The sequence below is a fragment of the Triticum aestivum genome, chromosome 5B (genome assembly GCF_018294505.1).
Source record: "Triticum aestivum cultivar Chinese Spring chromosome 5B, IWGSC CS RefSeq v2.1, whole genome shotgun sequence".
In the NCBI taxonomy this organism is placed as follows: domain Eukaryota; kingdom Viridiplantae; phylum Streptophyta; class Magnoliopsida; order Poales; family Poaceae; genus Triticum; species Triticum aestivum.
The window spans coordinates 57,623,924-57,641,449 of record NC_057807.1 but is presented as its reverse complement, the minus strand read 5'-3'; the positions used below and the strand labels follow the sequence as shown (position 1 = coordinate 57,641,449).

General features: G+C 41.3%; 1 protein-coding gene across 2 annotated transcripts; it reads left to right on the top strand.

The window, feature by feature from the left end:
* Window positions 1-4,788: 4,788 nt before the first annotated feature.
* Window positions 4,789-17,322, top strand: LOC123110386 (cullin-associated NEDD8-dissociated protein 1). 2 transcript variants are annotated; one of them, XM_044530879.1, is made up of 29 exons: window positions 4,789-4,978; window positions 7,180-7,262; window positions 7,350-7,519; window positions 8,431-8,638; window positions 9,089-9,254; window positions 9,358-9,487; window positions 9,731-9,845; window positions 9,928-10,085; window positions 10,167-10,290; window positions 10,491-10,541; window positions 10,624-10,706; window positions 10,973-11,057; window positions 11,792-11,893; window positions 12,097-12,195; window positions 12,279-12,389; window positions 12,471-12,554; window positions 12,632-12,772; window positions 13,162-13,254; window positions 13,369-13,490; window positions 13,575-13,737; window positions 13,818-14,054; window positions 14,471-14,719; window positions 14,806-14,991; window positions 15,085-15,231; window positions 15,330-15,446; window positions 15,557-15,725; window positions 16,516-16,593; window positions 16,679-16,817; window positions 16,978-17,322. In XM_044530879.1, exons 2-29 carry the CDS (start codon window positions 7,227-7,229, stop codon window positions 17,072-17,074), a joined length of 3,660 nt encoding a protein of 1,219 aa, XP_044386814.1. In that variant the 5' UTR covers window positions 4,789-4,978; window positions 7,180-7,226; the 3' UTR covers window positions 17,075-17,322. The 2 variants fall into 2 exon arrangements, with proteins under 2 accessions (XP_044386814.1, XP_044386815.1); XM_044530880.1 differs by lacking the exons at window positions 4,789-4,978; window positions 7,180-7,262; window positions 7,350-7,519 and adding an exon at window positions 7,753-7,987.
* Window positions 17,323-17,526: the final 204 nt, after the last annotated feature.

The following is a 17,526-nucleotide window of genomic DNA, read 5'->3' as shown; positions in this document are numbered from 1 at the left end:
TCCTTTGACCAGCAGCCTAATCTCGCAGTTCCTCACAACATTCATGTTGTAAGTTTTTGGTTTTGACGATCGTAGCTTCATCTCTCTTTGAACAACAGTCTACTGCACTGACGCCGTCGTGTCGAGCTCCTCTGTCCTCTGCTCAGAGCCTTCCTATTGGTTCCTCTCGACATCGAAGCCCTACCCCTTGATCTCCTTGCCCGCGTGCTACTACACTAGAGTCGTTTTCGGCGTCACTCATCTCGGCCTACTCTCTGTCGTCCTCCTACCGCACTGACGCTGCAATGGCGCGCACACTGCTTTCTTGTGTCCTCTGCCTCCACGCACACTGTAGTTCGTCGCGCCGCCGACGGGGTCGATCATCTTCGCCTCCTCTCTCTTGCCCTACTACACTGGAGTCGTTTCCGGCGTCGATCATCTCGGCCTCCTCTCTCGTCCACTACACTGACGATACCATGGCGCGAGCACTGCATTCTCCTCCTCTGTCCACTGTCTTTGCGCGAGCACCGCAACTAGTTCGCCGACGATGTCGCTCGTTGTGCCGCCGACGGGGTCGCTCGTCCACGACTCCATGCTCGTCATGTCGGACAGGGCGCCACGGCCACTATCCACCGCAGTCGCCATGGTCCGGGACACACTGCATTCCTTCTCCCCCTTCCTCTGCTAGCTCATAACCCTGTGTGCTAAGTGCAAGTGCTAGCTCTTAATCATACCCCATGCGGGCAACCAAACAGCGTGTATTTGCATGCATCGAGACAATGCAGGCAACCAAACAACGTGCCAAAGTTGATCTCCTAATGCAGTAAGTCTATATGCAGGCAACCAAACAACTCGCAGATGTCGCATATGAGGCTGTTTTTCTAGAGCCAGGCTGAATGGAGAAGGGTATGCAACGCAGGTATTGTAGGGCACGGCAACCAAACACACCATTATTGAATCATTACAATAGTATACGACGGGCATTGGCAATCGCGCATAAGCATATTGGTACAACACGATCTAGGCAGACATGCACCCCATCATAGCCATACTACGTATATGAATTTACTGGCAAAGACTCAAAAGAAAGTGTCCTTGAGAAGACAATATCAATGGAGCCCCAACAACGGGCAACAACAAAACCAACCCATTCTCCATGAAGACCGGCAGAGACATAACAATCTAAGCTCTCTGGCAACGCCGAAGGAGGCGTCGCCAAGACGAGCTTCGATCCGGATGACTTCTATCCAAGAAAACACCGTCATCACCATGTGATGTCTCCACTACACCAAATCTTTATACACACTTGATGAGATACAAGAATCTCCCCCCTTCGGTTCATGGTGTGGCTTGGCGATAGGAGATGAATACTATTTTGGTTTAATTAAATTATACAATTTTTTTAGAACTTGGGCCCAATTCATTCACAGAGTGATTTGATTGGTAAGTTATGGATGCCTTTTTTTGAAGGAAAAGAGGCAATGGCATCTCCAATGCGGACCCTCAAACCGCCAGCAACCGTTCGGACTGAACAGTTCGGACGTATTTTGTCGTCCAACACAGTCCCGCATTGGTCCGCCGACGCGTTGGGCTGTCTATTTTCAAACTTAATAAAGTGTATATCAATAAATACTCTTCCATATGTTTTTTATTAGTTTTAGTTGTTTATGTAACACCGGTTAAAGTGTATATCAAGAAATACACTTCCATATGATTTTTATTAGTTTTAGTTGTTTATATAACACCTATTTATGCATTTCTTTTTAACAAGATTATTATAGCAACGCGGGGATTATCATCTAGTATTTTTAAAATCTACGAATGTCTTTTCAAGTCCGAGAATATTTTTAAAATTTGCAAACTTTTTTCAAATTCCAAACACATTTTTATTCAAATTTATAACATTGTTTTATAATTCATGAACATTTTGTTCAACTCGTGAACATTTTTAAAATTTGGGTAAATTTTAAAATTTGACTAATATTTTTTGAATTAACCAACATTCTTAAATTCATGAATATTTTTCTATTCATTTATTTTTGAATCTATGAGCGTTTTTTGTCTCATTAACATCTTTTAAATTCAGGAACTTTTTTTAGTTCAAAAATATTTCCCAGATTCATGACTTTTCTCAAGTTTGCAAATTGTTTAAAATTTATCAACATTTTTGATTCGGAAATATTTTTCAAATTCTTAAAACAATTTTCAAATTAGTGAATATTTTAAAATTAACAAATGTTTTTAAAGATTTTTATATATAAAAATTTCCTAAATATATAAAAACTAGAAAACCCTTATTTTCAAGTAAGAAAAAGTAGTTTTGTTGATCCGAATTAATTGACATAGCCTTATACTACATGTGAGCTATCTGGTACATTGTTTTTTTGAGGGGTGAGCGAACCGGTACATGTGCGGTGTGAGAGAGCGAGCACTCTCGTTCAGGCGATACATACATAGCATTTGACTGATTTCTAATTGGGTAACATTCAAATTTCCTGATCAATGTCCTGTTGACAACTGTATGTCCAGTTACCACCGATCTTTGTATGTATTTCCAAAAAAACGGGTCGGGTTAAGATTGTGACACGGTTCTCAACTAATCCAAACAGAAACTCAACAACGCGACGACCACAAAGCACCGGACAACTAAAAGAAGAAGAAAAGCAGCAAACAGCTGACCTTAAACTTGCAAAAAAAGGGCCAAACACACACCCAGGTCTCACCTTGTACTACCCCTCCGATCCATAGATCCCGGCTAATACACAATCCCAGCTCATAACACAACCAGGAGATACCAATTACAGGGTAAACTAATGGAAATTATATTCAAGAACCCAAGAAATTACAATGTAAACCTGACACAAATTACAGAGTAATCAAAGGCATACAACCAAGAAAGCACATAAATTACAGTGAAAATCAGAAATGGGAGATTACAGTGCAAAAATCACATGAATTACATAGTAATTACAGAGCAATTATACAGTTTACATTAGGTAAATCACACTGGCAAAAATCTGAGTGAAATTACAGTGAAAATACCAAGCATAGTACAATGTACATTGAGGGAAATTACAGTGTAAATACTATAGGAAAATTACAGAGAAATCTGAGGGAAATTACAGTGTAAATACCATGCATACTACAGTGAGCATTGAGGGAAATTACAGTGTAAAAACTATACAGAAATTACAGTGTACATTGAGGGAAATTACAGTGTAAGTACTATATGGAAATTACAGTGTACATTGAGGAAAATACAGTGTATATTGAGGGAAATTACAGTGTAATTACCATGGATATTAAAGTGTACATAGAGGAAATTACAGTGTAATTACTTACAAACTACTTTTCAGTGAACTTACAATGGAAATTACAGTGTAAATACCATGGTTGTTGCAGTGTGTAGTGCAAAACTGATGAAAATTACAGAGTAAGCAACTTTAGTCAGAAAGCACATGAATTACAAAGCAAAGCTACACAATTTACAGTGCAAGCAATACATGTAGCTCCACCGTCGATTACAGATCAAAAGCTCAAAGTTGCAGCAAACAATTCAGACGGGAATTACAAAGAAATACTAGAGAACAATAATGTGCAAAACTGGAGGACTACATTACATAAAAATACTCAGGTATTACAGTGCAATTCAGAGCTAAAATCCACTGAAATTCAAGGAAAACATATAGAAAAAAATTGACACACACTACCAAACCTAGTTGCAGTGCTAGAACGCAGAGGGCTATGGAGAAAAAAAAGGCACGAACTACCAGAAAAATAGCACTGCAAACTCTGAAAAAACTCATACACAAAAGAAAACCAACCCTAAAAAAGCACTACTACCTAAACTTGACCCTACCAGATGGTTGAAACTGCAACTGCAGGGGACGATCCAGAAGATTCAACACAGAGACATGCCTATCGCCTGAAAAATCACAAACCCTCACCCTAGCAGAGCACCAACATATCAATCAAAAAATTCATAAACGAGCAACCAAATAGCGGCTACAACGAAAGGATCAAAATGAGAACACCTAAAACGTAATAGAGCAATCACAAAGCTAGGGGCTATCACACAAATACTAACAACTGACACGAGCACATGGGATCCACAGAAAACTACATGAACCATGAAGCAGAACCAACAACTAAATACTCAAACAGCAACAAAATCTACAACACAAACGCACGAACACCTAGACCTGGAAACTACACAACCACAACCACCATGGCAAATCGCACACGGAAAGGGAGAGAGACAAGAGTAACTAATCAGGGAAGTAGGGAATCAAATAGGAGAATCAAGCTCCGGCAAAGAGGGATCTCGGAAACGCCATGAACCCAATGGAATCGCCTCAACTTCTCTGTCCTTCGAGCGCCTCCTCCTATCGCTCCCCCCTCTGCCCTTTCAAAACAGTACAATCAAAATGAAATGGGGAAAAATTCAGAATGGAGAAAAGGAAAAGGAAACGTCACACACGGAGGAGATGGTAACGGACAGACCCAAAATAAAACCGATCCCGACAAAAGAAAACTGCACAGAAAAGAAACCCGCGACCGAGACAACAACTCTCTGCGCAAGATTAGACGGCCACAAATTCGAGTGACAGCGAATTGAAAAACAGTCGACTGTTAAATAGCAAAACCGAAAAAAGGCGATACATACATATCACCGCCCAGGATGCTCAGTCGAGTCCAACCGTGCTTATTGGGCCGTGTATGTCTAAACTTCCAGGCTCGGCCCACTTTATGTTTTTTTTTACGTTACACATCCACAATTGGTAGGGGGAAGTCTCGTCTCGTCTCGGGGATAATAAAAGGGAAAAGGTTTTCAGGCTTTAGCGAGGGTTTCTCCTGCTGCTGCTGCTACAGCTTCCCATCCCCACCTCTCCGGCGAGCGCCAGCCTTTTCCGGCGAGGGTTTGCTCCGATCGGAGCTCTCAGGCGGCAGATCGGCCGCGTCCTCCGCCCGCGCCCGCGCCCGCGCCCGCGCTGAAGAGGTAGGGTTCTCCTCCCTGTTGGCTCCACGCTCCCATCTTCCGCCGCTCTCCCCGCCCCCCGCTCTCTCTCGTGCGACGCTCGACGCCCTGTGGATCTCGCCGACTCGTCGCCGGCGCGCTTCAGCGTCGCTGCGAAGGTTCCGCGCCTCCTCCCCCATGCGCTCGGGGGAGCAGGGGCTGCTGCTCTGCCGCCCTTCCCCTCACCCTTCTCCCATCGTCCTCCCCTCCTCCTATCCACTCCCTCCCCTGTTAGTTGCACAGCATTGCCGGCTGTGGAGGTCAAGCTCCCGTTCCCCAACATCCCACTCCCCTGTATGAGCACTGTTTTTGGTTTGATTTTCTTACTCTGAAGTTATTTTGAGCTGGAAACTGCTAATAGGGTTGATCTGACGCACCTTGGACTATTTAACTGATGCCATGCTAAGACTGATGCAAATTATGTCTACATTTGACACCATGCTAAATCTGACGCAAATGATGTTTATATATATTATGTGATACTAAATCTGAGGCCATACCTTTCTTTATTAGTTTGTTAGAATCACCGATCAGGTGATGTTAATCTTAAATGATGCTGTTTAGCGGGCTTGGTTTGTATATGTGAATGTAATTATATAATAGGTGCATAATTGAACCGCTGCTGTTCTGTTTTCTGATGCGCTTGGCGCGGGTTTACTGGGTAACTGGGTTAAGCTTAGGTTTGGTGTTTTGCTCGGTTCGACGCTGAAGTGATCTGGGTGTCGGGGCCGATGGTATGGATCGGCATGGTTAATGCTGAACCGTGGCCTGCGCGACACATCATTGCTCTCTAATGGCTTAACTTTTATTATGGTGATTTGTCATGTATCGAGTTGGGAGAACTACCTGGTGTGAGCGATTTTGGTTTGAAATTTCATCTGTTACCATATTAATAACGTCAGTGTTGTGTACTCATGTTTAGCATGGAGCATGTGCATACGGTGTATGCGATGTCTGTAATTGCACACGAGACTTCATGTTGTGCTAACTTTGGCTTGTTGCTGGTGTTAGAAGTATATAAATGAACAAGTGTTAATGTAGTTCTTATTTGTTCTTTTTAAGTATTAAATTGCTCAACGTGTAGATTTATGCCTTTTTTTTATCTTGTTTACAAATTAGTTTAGTTAGTTGTTTAGGGCGAAAACATTAACATGAGTAGAATGCTTTCTTTTCTGTCAAGCGTGGCTCTGGAGTTGAAAACATTCTTCTCGTTAGGAAAATGAAATCAATTTTGCCATGGTTTAGGGTCTCCTACCACTTTTATCTGTTACTTGTATGCATTACACCAGCTGAACATCAAACCGTACTTATGAAAGCTGGACCGCCCGTGTACCCTCTCATGCTCCATGGCCACTACTTTAGTGTCTTACTGTTCAACCATAACAATGGTTTAATATGTTCTTATTGACTTAACGTATATATTATTTTTAAACAGAGTCACATGCAGCCAAACTACAAATCTCATTTGTTTTAAATCCCCTCTTTGCCTATTTTGCAAACATTTTGACTTCTATCCACAGTAGTGGGAATAAGTAATTAATATTTTTCATTAATAACACAACATACACGTAGCGCATGTGGTAGGTACATAGGTGTGAAGTGAGTTGTCAGGTGTTCGATCTCCACATTAGATTGTTTAAATATTTTTCTGCTTGTTTTTTCTCCATCTAGTGTACTTGTCCTACTCCCACCAGAATGCATCCACCACCGATTCTGTTTGGTTTGGTACTTACTTACTTACGAAGCCTTTTATCCCAAACAAGTTGGGGTAGGCTAGATATGAAACCCTTTCATGAGGACTTCCCAGGAGGTCACCCATCCTAGTACTACTCTCACCCAAATGGGTTTCATACCCAAAAGACTGGCTAGTTTTTACGTTGGCTCGCCAAGCCGATCACAACCCTTAGATATGAAACCCTTTCACGAGGACTTCCCAGGAGGTCACCCATCCTAGTACTACTCTCGCTCAAATGGGTTTCATACCTATGGGACTGGCTAGTTTTTACGTTGGCTCGCCACGCCTATCACAACCCTCCTCCTTTACCCGGGCTTGGGACCGGCTATGCCTAGAAGACATAGGCGGAGTTTCTGTTTGGTTTGGTACAGTTTTAAAATTTATGCACTTAGCAACACAGATGCTGTTAGGCTGTTGAACATTTCTCATTGCTTAATTTGCTTTTTAGACTACCGAATATCTTCGTGAAGAGGACTTGAACACAGATTTGGTGCAATGGCGAATATGAACATAACCGGCATCTTGGAGAAGGTATCTATTACACCAATTTACATTTCTTGATAAGGAATCCTCAGTTTTTGCTCGGTTACATTTTTTTTTCCTTGTATGTGCTTTCAGATGACAGGGAAAGATAAAGACTACAGATATATGGCCACATCAGATCTGCTTAGTGAGTTGAATAAAGAGAGTTTCAAAGCAGACCAAGACCTTGAATCAAAGTTGACTAATATTATTCTTCAACAACTGGAAGATGCTTCAGGAGATGTTTCTGGTTTAGCTGTGAAATGGTACCTTTCCTTTAAAATACTTTCTTATTTAATCCATTGTTTGTGTTCTTGATATCTTACCATGCTTGCATGGTGTGGGATTGGGGAAGTAAGGATTTTGCATGTTAAGATCTTGTTACTGTTGATTATCCCCCCCCCCCCCCCCCCCCCCCCCGGTCCTGCTAGAATTTGGGAACATTCTGATAATGCTAGTCACTATGTTGTTGTACCTGTCAGATGAGTTTAGCCTGCTATTTATCTTTTAAGATGGCATCATACTCCTTTTGTCTTCAAGATTGCTTATTCATTTTTAAAGTTTGTTCTGTTTTCTTATGCATCAATTATTGGATCTGCGGGCTTACTTTTAAATGTTTTTTTGATTACCGATTGTTTCCCCTACATCCGTTCACTACATTTACTCTTAATCTTTTTATTGGTTCAACAACTGGAAGATGCTTCAGGAGATGTTTCTGGTTTAGCTGTGAAATGGTACCTTTCCTTTAAAATACTTTCTTATTTAATCCATTGTTTGTGTTCTTCATATCTTACCATGCTTGCACGGTGTGGGATTGGGGAAGTAAGGATTTTGCATGTTAAGATCTTGTTACTGTTGATTATCCCCCCCCCCCCCCCCCCCCCCCCCCCCCCCCCCCCCCCCCGTCCTGCTAGAATTTGGGAACATTCTGATAATGCTAGTCACTATGTTGTTGTGTTGTTGTACCTGTCAGATGAGTTTAGCCTGCTATTTATCTTTTAAGATGGCATCATACTCCTTTTGTCTTCAAGATTGCTTATTCATTTTTAAAGTTTGTTCTGTTTTCTTATGCATCAATTATTGGATCTGCGGGCTTACTTTTAAATGTTTTTTTGATTACCGATTGTTTCCCCTACATCCGTTCACTACATTTACTCTTAATCTTTTTATTGGTTAGCTTGGCTCCACTTGTTAAGAAGGTAAGCGAGGATAGAGTAGTGGAGATGACCGACAAGCTTTGTGACAAATTACTCAATGGAAAGGAGCAGCATCGTGATATTGCAAGTATAGCTCTGAAGACAATCATTGTGGAAGTTACTACGGCATCACTTTCTGAAAAGATTTTAGTTTCTCTTGCCCCGCAGCTAATCAATGGTGTCACCAGTGTAAGTTTTTTAGTCTGTTTCATGTCTGCCAGGATTTCCCTTGGTTATCTGTAGGCCCCTTAAGTTTGAACATATTCAGATGTTCCACAGAAATGGACAAATGGTAATGCAATATTATGTTAAGTATTAGCTGGAAAATCAGCAATAAATTACGTACACAGTTTGCAGAATTTATTTGTGAATGTTTAATATACCCTTTAATTAGGGTTGTTTGGTAGCATTTGGTTTACATTCATTTCTTCTTTCCATTATATGTTGCCTGTTGTTCTATTATCTGGAAGTATAATTGTACGACAGACTTGCCATATGTTTATGAAAATGAAACTTGTAAATACATTTCTAGGTTTCAAGGATTTGTAACATAAAAATGTTTTTACTTGTTTCATGGCTCATCAGTTTGTTTTTAAATTAAATGCAATTGTCTTGATACATTTCTTCTTTTGTTGACAGGGAAAGAGTGCTGAAATTAAATGTGAATGCCTTGATATATTAGGTGATGTGCTTCATAGATTCGGCAACGTGATCACAAAAGATCATGCGTTTATGCTCACTGCACTTTTAACCCAGCTGAGCTCCACTCAAGCAAGTGTCAGAAAAAAGTCAGTTTCGTGCATAGGTACGCCTGAATGCATTTTGCAATTATTTTGATTGTTAATGCTTGCAAATGATTGAACAATCTTAGTTATTTACAGTGACTAATGTGTCGCTTTATGTTGCAGCATCGCTTGCTCCATGTTTGTCGGATGATCTATTAGCCAATGCAACGTCGGAGGTTGTCCTATTGCTGAAAAATAAAAGGGCAAAATCTGAAATAACCCGAACAAATATCCAGATGATTGGTGCTCTCAGGTATATGCTTTGACCTTCCAACTGCCGCAAAATTTTGTTCGTAACAGCTTGTAGGAACTATCTAAATTCAAAACTGGCTAGTTCAAACATTGATAACATATCTAGAAAAAAAATTCTGGCTGGACAATATAATACCGAGGGATAAATTATTTTTGGATGGAGGGAAGTACAAGAGATTTGGTAGGTTAAATTCATTTGATCACTGCAAACTCACAGTTTAATATACTTTATTTTGACCTACAGTCGGTCAGTTGGATACCGGTTTGGACCACACCTTGCCGAAGCTGTTCCTTTGCTCATTAGCTATTGTACAAGTGCATCAGAAAATGATGAAGAGCTCCGTGAATACAGCTTGCAGGTGAAAATTTATGTTAAGTTCATACCTTCGATTACTCTTACCATTGCTTCTCTGTGGCTATAAATTACCTCCCATCTTGTAGGCCCTTGAGAGCTTTATGCTCAGATGTCCAAGAGATATTTCCCCATATTGTGATGGTATTTTGAATCTTGCTTTGGAATATGTAAGCTATGATCCTAATTACACTGATAGCATGGAGGAGGATACTGACGATGAAGTACAGGATGAGGAAGATGATGAGTATGTTACTTATATTCTTATAATACTGAAATCATGTTTCCTATTAAGCTAATTGGAACATCTTTTGACATTTTCTCCCAGTGAGAGTGCGAATGAATACACAGATGACGAGGATGCAAGCTGGAAGGTTCGCCGGGCATCAGCGAAGTGCCTGTCTGCAATTATAGTATCTCGTCCTCAAATGTTGTCTAAGATGTATCAGGAGGTATGTTGATGGCAGCAAGTAAAACCACCATACTGTTCTTTAACAATCTCGTTCTTCTTGACAGCATGATCCCATTTTGTCCATAATTGCTAGTGTTGTTTTTTAGCTGATTCCAACCATTTATTACCTGTTTTGAAATTAACTACTCAATGAAGTGCCTGGCTCTATGGAACCTGGTGTAATTTATTCGGTTGTTGCAGGCTTGTCCAAAGTTAATTGACCGCTTTAGGGAAAGAGAGGAGAATGTAAAGGTAACCACATGGCATTGCATTGCTAAATTAGATTTGAATTGTCATTGTATATCAATCATACGAAGCTTCTCCTTGATCCTAGATGGACATCTTCAACACATTTATTGAGTTGTTACGCCAAACTGGCAATGTGACAAAAGGACAAGGTGACATTGATGAGTCTAGGTAAACAAAATATCCATTTTATTACCTTTTTACCCATTTTTACCAGATTCTTGTAGAATTTATGGCAAGTACTAGATGATGCAGTTGTTTCTCTCATTGGATTAATAGCCTAACTGAGCCTATGTTGGTTAAAACATGGCATGGCTCTTATTTGGATACAATAATCGTTATCTGGTTGACTTGTTATGCTTAGTGGGAAAGTGTTTGTTTATTGTGATTGCAAGTTCTGTGCACTGAGCCTGTATTGTCATTCGTTTACTTTGCAGCCCTAGATGGTTGCTGAAGCAAGAAGTACCCAAAATTGTCAAGTCTATCAATAGGCAGTTGCGTGAAAAATCAATCAAGACAAAGGTTTGTTCTTCAACTGTCTTGCAAAGCATCTGTATGACTCACCATCATGATTTAATATGTTTTCTCTGTTTGTAAAGCGTCCCTAAAGCGTCGCTTAAGCGACGCTTAAGCGTTAGAGCGCCCTCCAGGCTCAAAGCGTCCAACTCGCTTTAGGCATGTGTCTAAGGCGTTCGCCTTAGACACTAAAGCGTCTGAAGCGCCTGCTTAGGCGTCCTGATTGGCGCTTTAAGGCAGAGAGGACGCCTTAGACTTGCCAGGCAGGGTACAGAGATTCCTGGCAGGGAAACAGGGCTGGGCTCACATTTGAAACAGTTACAGGAGGGGAAAGAAAGAGAGAGAACCAAAACCAGAGCGTGCAAATATCCAGGCTTTCAGCTCTTTCCTCTCTCCTCTGGCAGCAGCTTCCTCAGATCTGCACCAGCCTTTTCTGCTCTGTTGTGTGTTATGCTATGCACAACTCCTCTGCTGTTAGGTGCTACTGCCTCTCTTATAGCAATTGGCTAGTTGCTTACTGCTTAGTGGATGGATCAGAATATATGGGCTCACTGGTGGATTAGAATCAACATATATATGTCTCACTAAATGGTGCTCTATTATACTGCCCATCAGGTTCAGAGTCTGTCTAAAGCGTCGCCTCGCTTTACGCTTTATCGCTTAAGCAGTGAGGCGCCCCCCTAGCGCCTCGCTTCGCTTTACCGCTTTATAAACATAGTATGTTTTGTTGGCATTTTCAGGTTGGAGCATTCTCAGTTTTGAAGGAGCTTGTTGTTGTATTACCAGATTGCCTTGCTGATCATTTTGGGTCACTTGTTCCTGGGATTGAGAAGGCTTTGAATGTTAGTGGGTTTCATTTTCCGTGTAGCTTCTTGTGTACCCCCTCCGTCCGGAAATACTTGTCATCAAAATGGATAAAAGGGGGTGTATCTAGACGTATTTTAGTTTGAGATACATCTCTTGTTACCCATTTTGATGACGAGTATTTTCGGACGGAGGGAGTAGGACTTATGTTTGTTTTTAACTTGTTGTCTATTTCGTATAGGACAAATCTTCTACCTCCAACCTGAAGATTGAAGCCCTTGCATTTGCTAGAATTGTTATGGCTTCACATTCACCCTTCGTGTTTCATCCGTACATCCAGGTATTATAGCTACTATCTTTGATTTTAACGACTCGAGACACTTGTTCTGTTACTCATTACTGAACGCAAAGTAAAATTTCCAGGCACTTTCTGGTCCAATATTATCTGCTATTGGAGATAGATATTACAAAGTCACAGCTGAGGCTTTACGGGTGTGCGGGGAGCTCGTCCGAGTCCTCCGTCCAAACTTTGAGGTCAGCCTTATACTCCATGCGCTGATGTTATAAGCACCCGGTTATGGTGGTATTTTAAATTCTCATTCTGCTTTTACACAGGCACGTTCCATAGATTTCAGGCCATATGTTAGTCCAATCTATAAAGCTATATTGGGCCGCTTGGCGAATCAAGATCAAGATCAGGTTTAGATCACTCTCGACGTATCTCTCTCTCTCTCTCTCTCTCTCTCTCTCTCTCTCATGTGATTCTATTTTGCCAGGAAGTTAAAGAGTGTGCCATATCTTGCATGAGCCTTGTGATCGCTACTTTTGGTGATGGTCTTCAGAGGGAATTACCGTCGTGCCTTCCCATACTTGTTGATAGGATGGGCAATGAAATAACACGACTTACAGCTGTCAAGGTAAGCTACCAACCACACCTTCAGAACCAAAACTAATAGCGACATGATGGTAAATGTTGAGTTGAATTTTCAGTGTTCTAGTCAATTGTAGAAAAACAGACGTAAATGTTTTGATCAGTGCATCTTGCTGAGTTGCTTGGGATAGAGATGCTTTTGTGGTGGGTTCATTGATTTAAAGATAGCTTTAGTACAATACCATAGTATACCAATCTATTTTTGTAGGTCTTGTCTACAGTTGTAGTTGTATACCCTGTCATTTGCTTAATGCCCACTGGTGGTGTTTTCAGACAGTTTTGTTTATTCTCTGTTTTCCTGTACTAGTTGATTGTACACAGATTCACTCCTTTTCTTGGTTCTGTTGCATTTTCAAAATGTTCATTCCTTTACAGGCATTTGCGGTGATTGCGAATTCACCTCTTCGGATTGATCTTTCATGTGTCCTGGACCATGTTGTTTCTGAGCTCACAGCTTTCCTTCGAAAGGTAAAGGTGCATTATACACATTGTTTGTTTTGATTTTGTAACTTGAAAAAACATGTATGTTAAACAGGGCTTCAAGATTGAAGACTAACTTCTTTTGCTGCCCCCTTCCAACAGGCCAACAGAGCCCTCAGGCAGGCAACATTGGGGACCCTAAATTCTTTGGTTGTCACATATGGTGGTCAAATTGGCTCGTCCTCTTATGAAACGATAATAGCTGAACTTTCTACTCTCATAAGGTTTTATCCTTGCTTAGCTTTCTTCAACAAATCTCCATTTTCTGCTCACCAGGAAGACTGATGTTGGATTATCTATTGTGGCAGTGACATTGATTTGCATATGGCTGCTCTTGCATTGGAGCTGTGCTGCACAATAATGGTTGACAGAAGATCCATTAAAAATGTTGGTTTAGCTGTGAGACATAAGGTTTTGCCCCAGGCCCTTATTTTGATCAGGAGTGCTCTGTTGCAAGGACAAGCACTACAGGTATATATTTTCATATCTAAATATAAAGACCTGATTTCTTCTTATTTTCCTACTGACAGATGACATTGTTTCTATTGCAGGCGCTACAGAAGTTTTTTGCTTCACTGGTCCAGTCTGCAAATACAAGCTTTGAAACTTTGTTGGACTCCCTTATTTCAACTGCCAAGCCATCACAGTCAGGCAGTCTTTCCAAGCAGGCACTATCCTCCATTGCACAGTGTGTTGCTGTGCTATGCTTAGCAGCTGGTGATCAGAAATGTGCATCAACTGTTGAGATGCTTAAAGGCATTCTAAATGATGACAGTTCAACTAATTCTGTAAGGCTTTTCCTGACCATGCATGTCTTCTGGTCACCATATTTGCGCATTTATATCATGTCATACTTGTGATCTTTGACATGACATGCCTTTATTCATTTACGTTAACTTAAAAAAAATCATTCATGGGCATCGTCTATCTTGTAGCATTGTGAAATTGGGATACTACATGTTTCTGTTTTTTTCATAATAGTTTACGTGTGTGCTGCTCTTTGTGCCCTAGTCAAATGACCTTAAAACTTTGAGCTGTAATTAGGCTAATTGTAATGTCATGATGGTAGGGTTAGTGCTTTGTCATATAGTCATCTGCAAATCAATATTATTTGCCATTGGTTAATTGCATACTTATGTTTGACTCGAAGATATATTATGCCCTTCTCTTGGTCATTTTTAATTGCTTCTAATGTGTTTTCCAGGCTAAACAACACATGGCCTTGTTATGTTTGGGAGAAATTGGAAGAAGGAAGGACCTCAGCAATCATGTTCAAATTGAGAACATTGCCATTGAGTCATTCCAGTCACCTTTTGAGGAGATAAAGTCTGCAGCATCGTATGCTCTTGGAAACATTGCTGTTGGCAATCTATCCAAGTATTTGCCATTTATCTTGGATCAGATTGACAATCAACAGAAGAAACAGTATCTTTTGCTTCATTCACTGAAAGAGGTAGGTTTTTAATGAACTTATTTTGTAAAAAGTACCTCCCATAAGGCTGCTGTTTAATTTGTGCTCGTATGCAATATATCTATCAGGTAATTGCACGGCAGTCTGTTGATCATACTGGCCAGAGTGAGCTCCAGGACTCAAACATTGTGAAGATATTGGCGTTGCTCTTTAATCACTGCGAAAGTGAGGAGGAAGGAGTTCGGAATGTGGTGGCTGAGTGTTTAGGCAAAATTGCACTGATTGAACCTAACAAATTAATCCCTGCTCTGAAGGTGTGGAGTGTGGACAATCAGCAAAGTTACACCCCCATGTTTCATTTACTTTATGATATGAGATCTAATGTGACATTTCATATAATTTTGTAGGAACGTACATGTAGCCCAGCAGCAAACACAAGGGCTACAGTTGCCATTGCTATAAAATATTCAATTGTTGAACGGCCTGGAAAGATAGATGCAATCATGTACTCCGAGATTTCTACTTTCCTTATGCTAATTAAAGATAGTGACAGGGTAATTTTACTTGAAATAGTATTTACACATCCTTAAAACTAATGTTTGCAAATAATTATGTGGAGATGACTATTCCATTTGTTACTTGCACTTTGCAGCATGTGAGACGTGCAGCCGTCCTGGCGTTGAGTACAGCTGCCCACAACAAGCCAAATTTGATCAAAGGTCTTCTTCCTGAATTACTGCCTCTTTTGTATGACCAGACTGTTGTGAAGGTATCATTTCCTTTTTTCTTTTGCTCATTTCTTATCAGTACTTATGGTCTGGCCTCTGGCTGCGTTACATATAATTTACAACTAGGAAGTAACGGTTTCCTTCTTTGCAGCAAGAATTGATCAGGACAGTTGATCTAGGGCCTTTCAAGCATGTCGTTGATGATGGGCTTGAACTTAGGAAAGCTGCCTTTGAATGTGTGGACACATTGCTGGATAATTGTCTTGATCAATTGAATCCGTCGTCCTTCATCGTTCCTTTCCTCTTATCTGGCTTAGGTGGTAAGTACAGTTTAAGACATTATATATTTCATCATGGTATTTTTAGTGTGTTTGGTTGGTGCCTGGATTAGGCCTGCCAAGAAATTGGTAGACCTTAATATTTTTCCTCTCGCTTGGTTTGGTGCCACTTTTTTTGGCTACAAGGGGCTGTTTGGTTTTTGCCAGAGCCCCACCCCTGCCAAATGAGGGCACGCCAAATAATTGGTGGGCGGTTTCGCCGCGGAGCCTCGCCAACAATTTGGCTTAGATGTAGACTAGAAGCGTTAAGGTGGGCTGGGCGCACCAAAACATTGGTGCTCATCCAAACGGCCTCACAAGCCTGGTGAACGACCAATATTTTGGACGGGCAGCCGAGGGAAGCAATCCAAACAGCCCTCAGTGCCTCACCCATTCCTCAAAGATTCTTGCCAAATAATTGGCCAGGTTTCCTTGGTAAAAAAATGGCAAGCCAATTTTTGCCCATGTTTGACAGGGCTGCATGGGGCGTCAGCCAAACATAATCTTCATCTCAATTTCAGTGTAGCGATATAGGCCTGGACTGTATAGAACCGGCAATACTGAACGTACCTTTATCACTTCGACAAGATACTTTTATGTCTATAGCATGGCTTTCAGTTTTTCTTCAGGATAAATGGTCCACATTATCTGTTATTATCATATTATGTGTTTCTCTTTTTGTTTCTTTCTGAATCCTAAGATGGTATATCACCTATATTATCATAATCTTGTTGAATGTGTATTTTGTGTAGAACATGCTAATCAGTTGTTCGTATCGTACTGCTTATTGCAGATCATTATGACGTAAAAATGCCCTGCCATCTGATTCTCTCAAAGCTAGCAGACAAGTGTCCTTCTGCTGTTCTTGCAGGTTTGCTATGATCAAGGACCTTCCAAGTGATGTTCGCATGTTGTGACTGCCTTTTCTAACATTTACTATTATGATCCTGTTTCAGTTTTGGACTCATTAGTTGAACCTCTCGAGAAAACAATCGTCCACAGACCCAAGGGTGATGCAGTGAAGCAGGAGATTGATCGCAACGAAGACATGATCCGCAGTGCTCTTCGAGCAATCGCTGCTCTAAGCCGTATCAGGTATGGCTTGATTCTGCCCTACTAGCTGACAGCTGATTCTGGTTTAGATAAGACTTGAACTGTCTGCCAATCCACTGATGGCCTTTTGTGCTCGTCAAAATAACATCGTTTTAGTAGGCATGACATAACCAGTTTGTTTGGTCTCGGCTTTGATCTGCAGTGGCAGCGACTACAGCATGAAGTTCAAGAATCTGATGAACAAGATAACGGCCACCCCTTCACTTGCGGAGAAGTACAACTCGGTGCGCAGCGAATGAGAGCTGCAATTTTTTTTTTGTATATGTTAGGAAATAGGTGAGTCAAGTGTCAGTTCCGAGGCGATGATCCAACCAAACCTCCCATTACCGTGCCCTTTTTTGGCTGAAAGGTTGCGCTGCGAACAAAGGGGTGTTGAATACCCTGCGTTGTTTTTCCTGTACAAAATCTGGTGGTGAACCATTAGACACGGTTGTGGTTGTGTACTCCAGTCCATGGTAATGCGAAACAATGAGCCTTGGTCGGAGCATTGTGATTCTGTGTGCGCTGGATGTGTTCGGAGAGTACTTTGGTAAGCAGCTTTGAGACTAGGATTCGGCCCGTGGAACGTAGTCATGATTCACCGTCACGACGATCCGTTCACGTACCCGACGAACCCACGGCTCAGCGGTGCGTCGGCAGTTTGGCACCCAGCTATACAGGGTGCACACGGAGGCAAGGGCCGGCAACGAGG

What these genes read in the sequence shown, in the direction of transcription:
- LOC123110386 (XM_044530879.1), top strand. Translation starts at nt 7,227, where the DNA reads ATGGCGAATATGAACATAACCGGCATCTTGGAGAAG. An exon ending in AAAGTCAGTTTCGTGCATAG is followed by an intron (nt 9,255 to 9,357) that starts GTACGCCTGAAT and finishes TTTATGTTGCAG; the next exon opens with CATCGCTTGCTCCATGTTTG. An exon ending in GGTGACATTGATGAGTCTAG is followed by an intron (nt 10,707 to 10,972) that starts GTAAACAAAATA and finishes TTTACTTTGCAG; the next exon opens with CCCTAGATGGTTGCTGAAGC.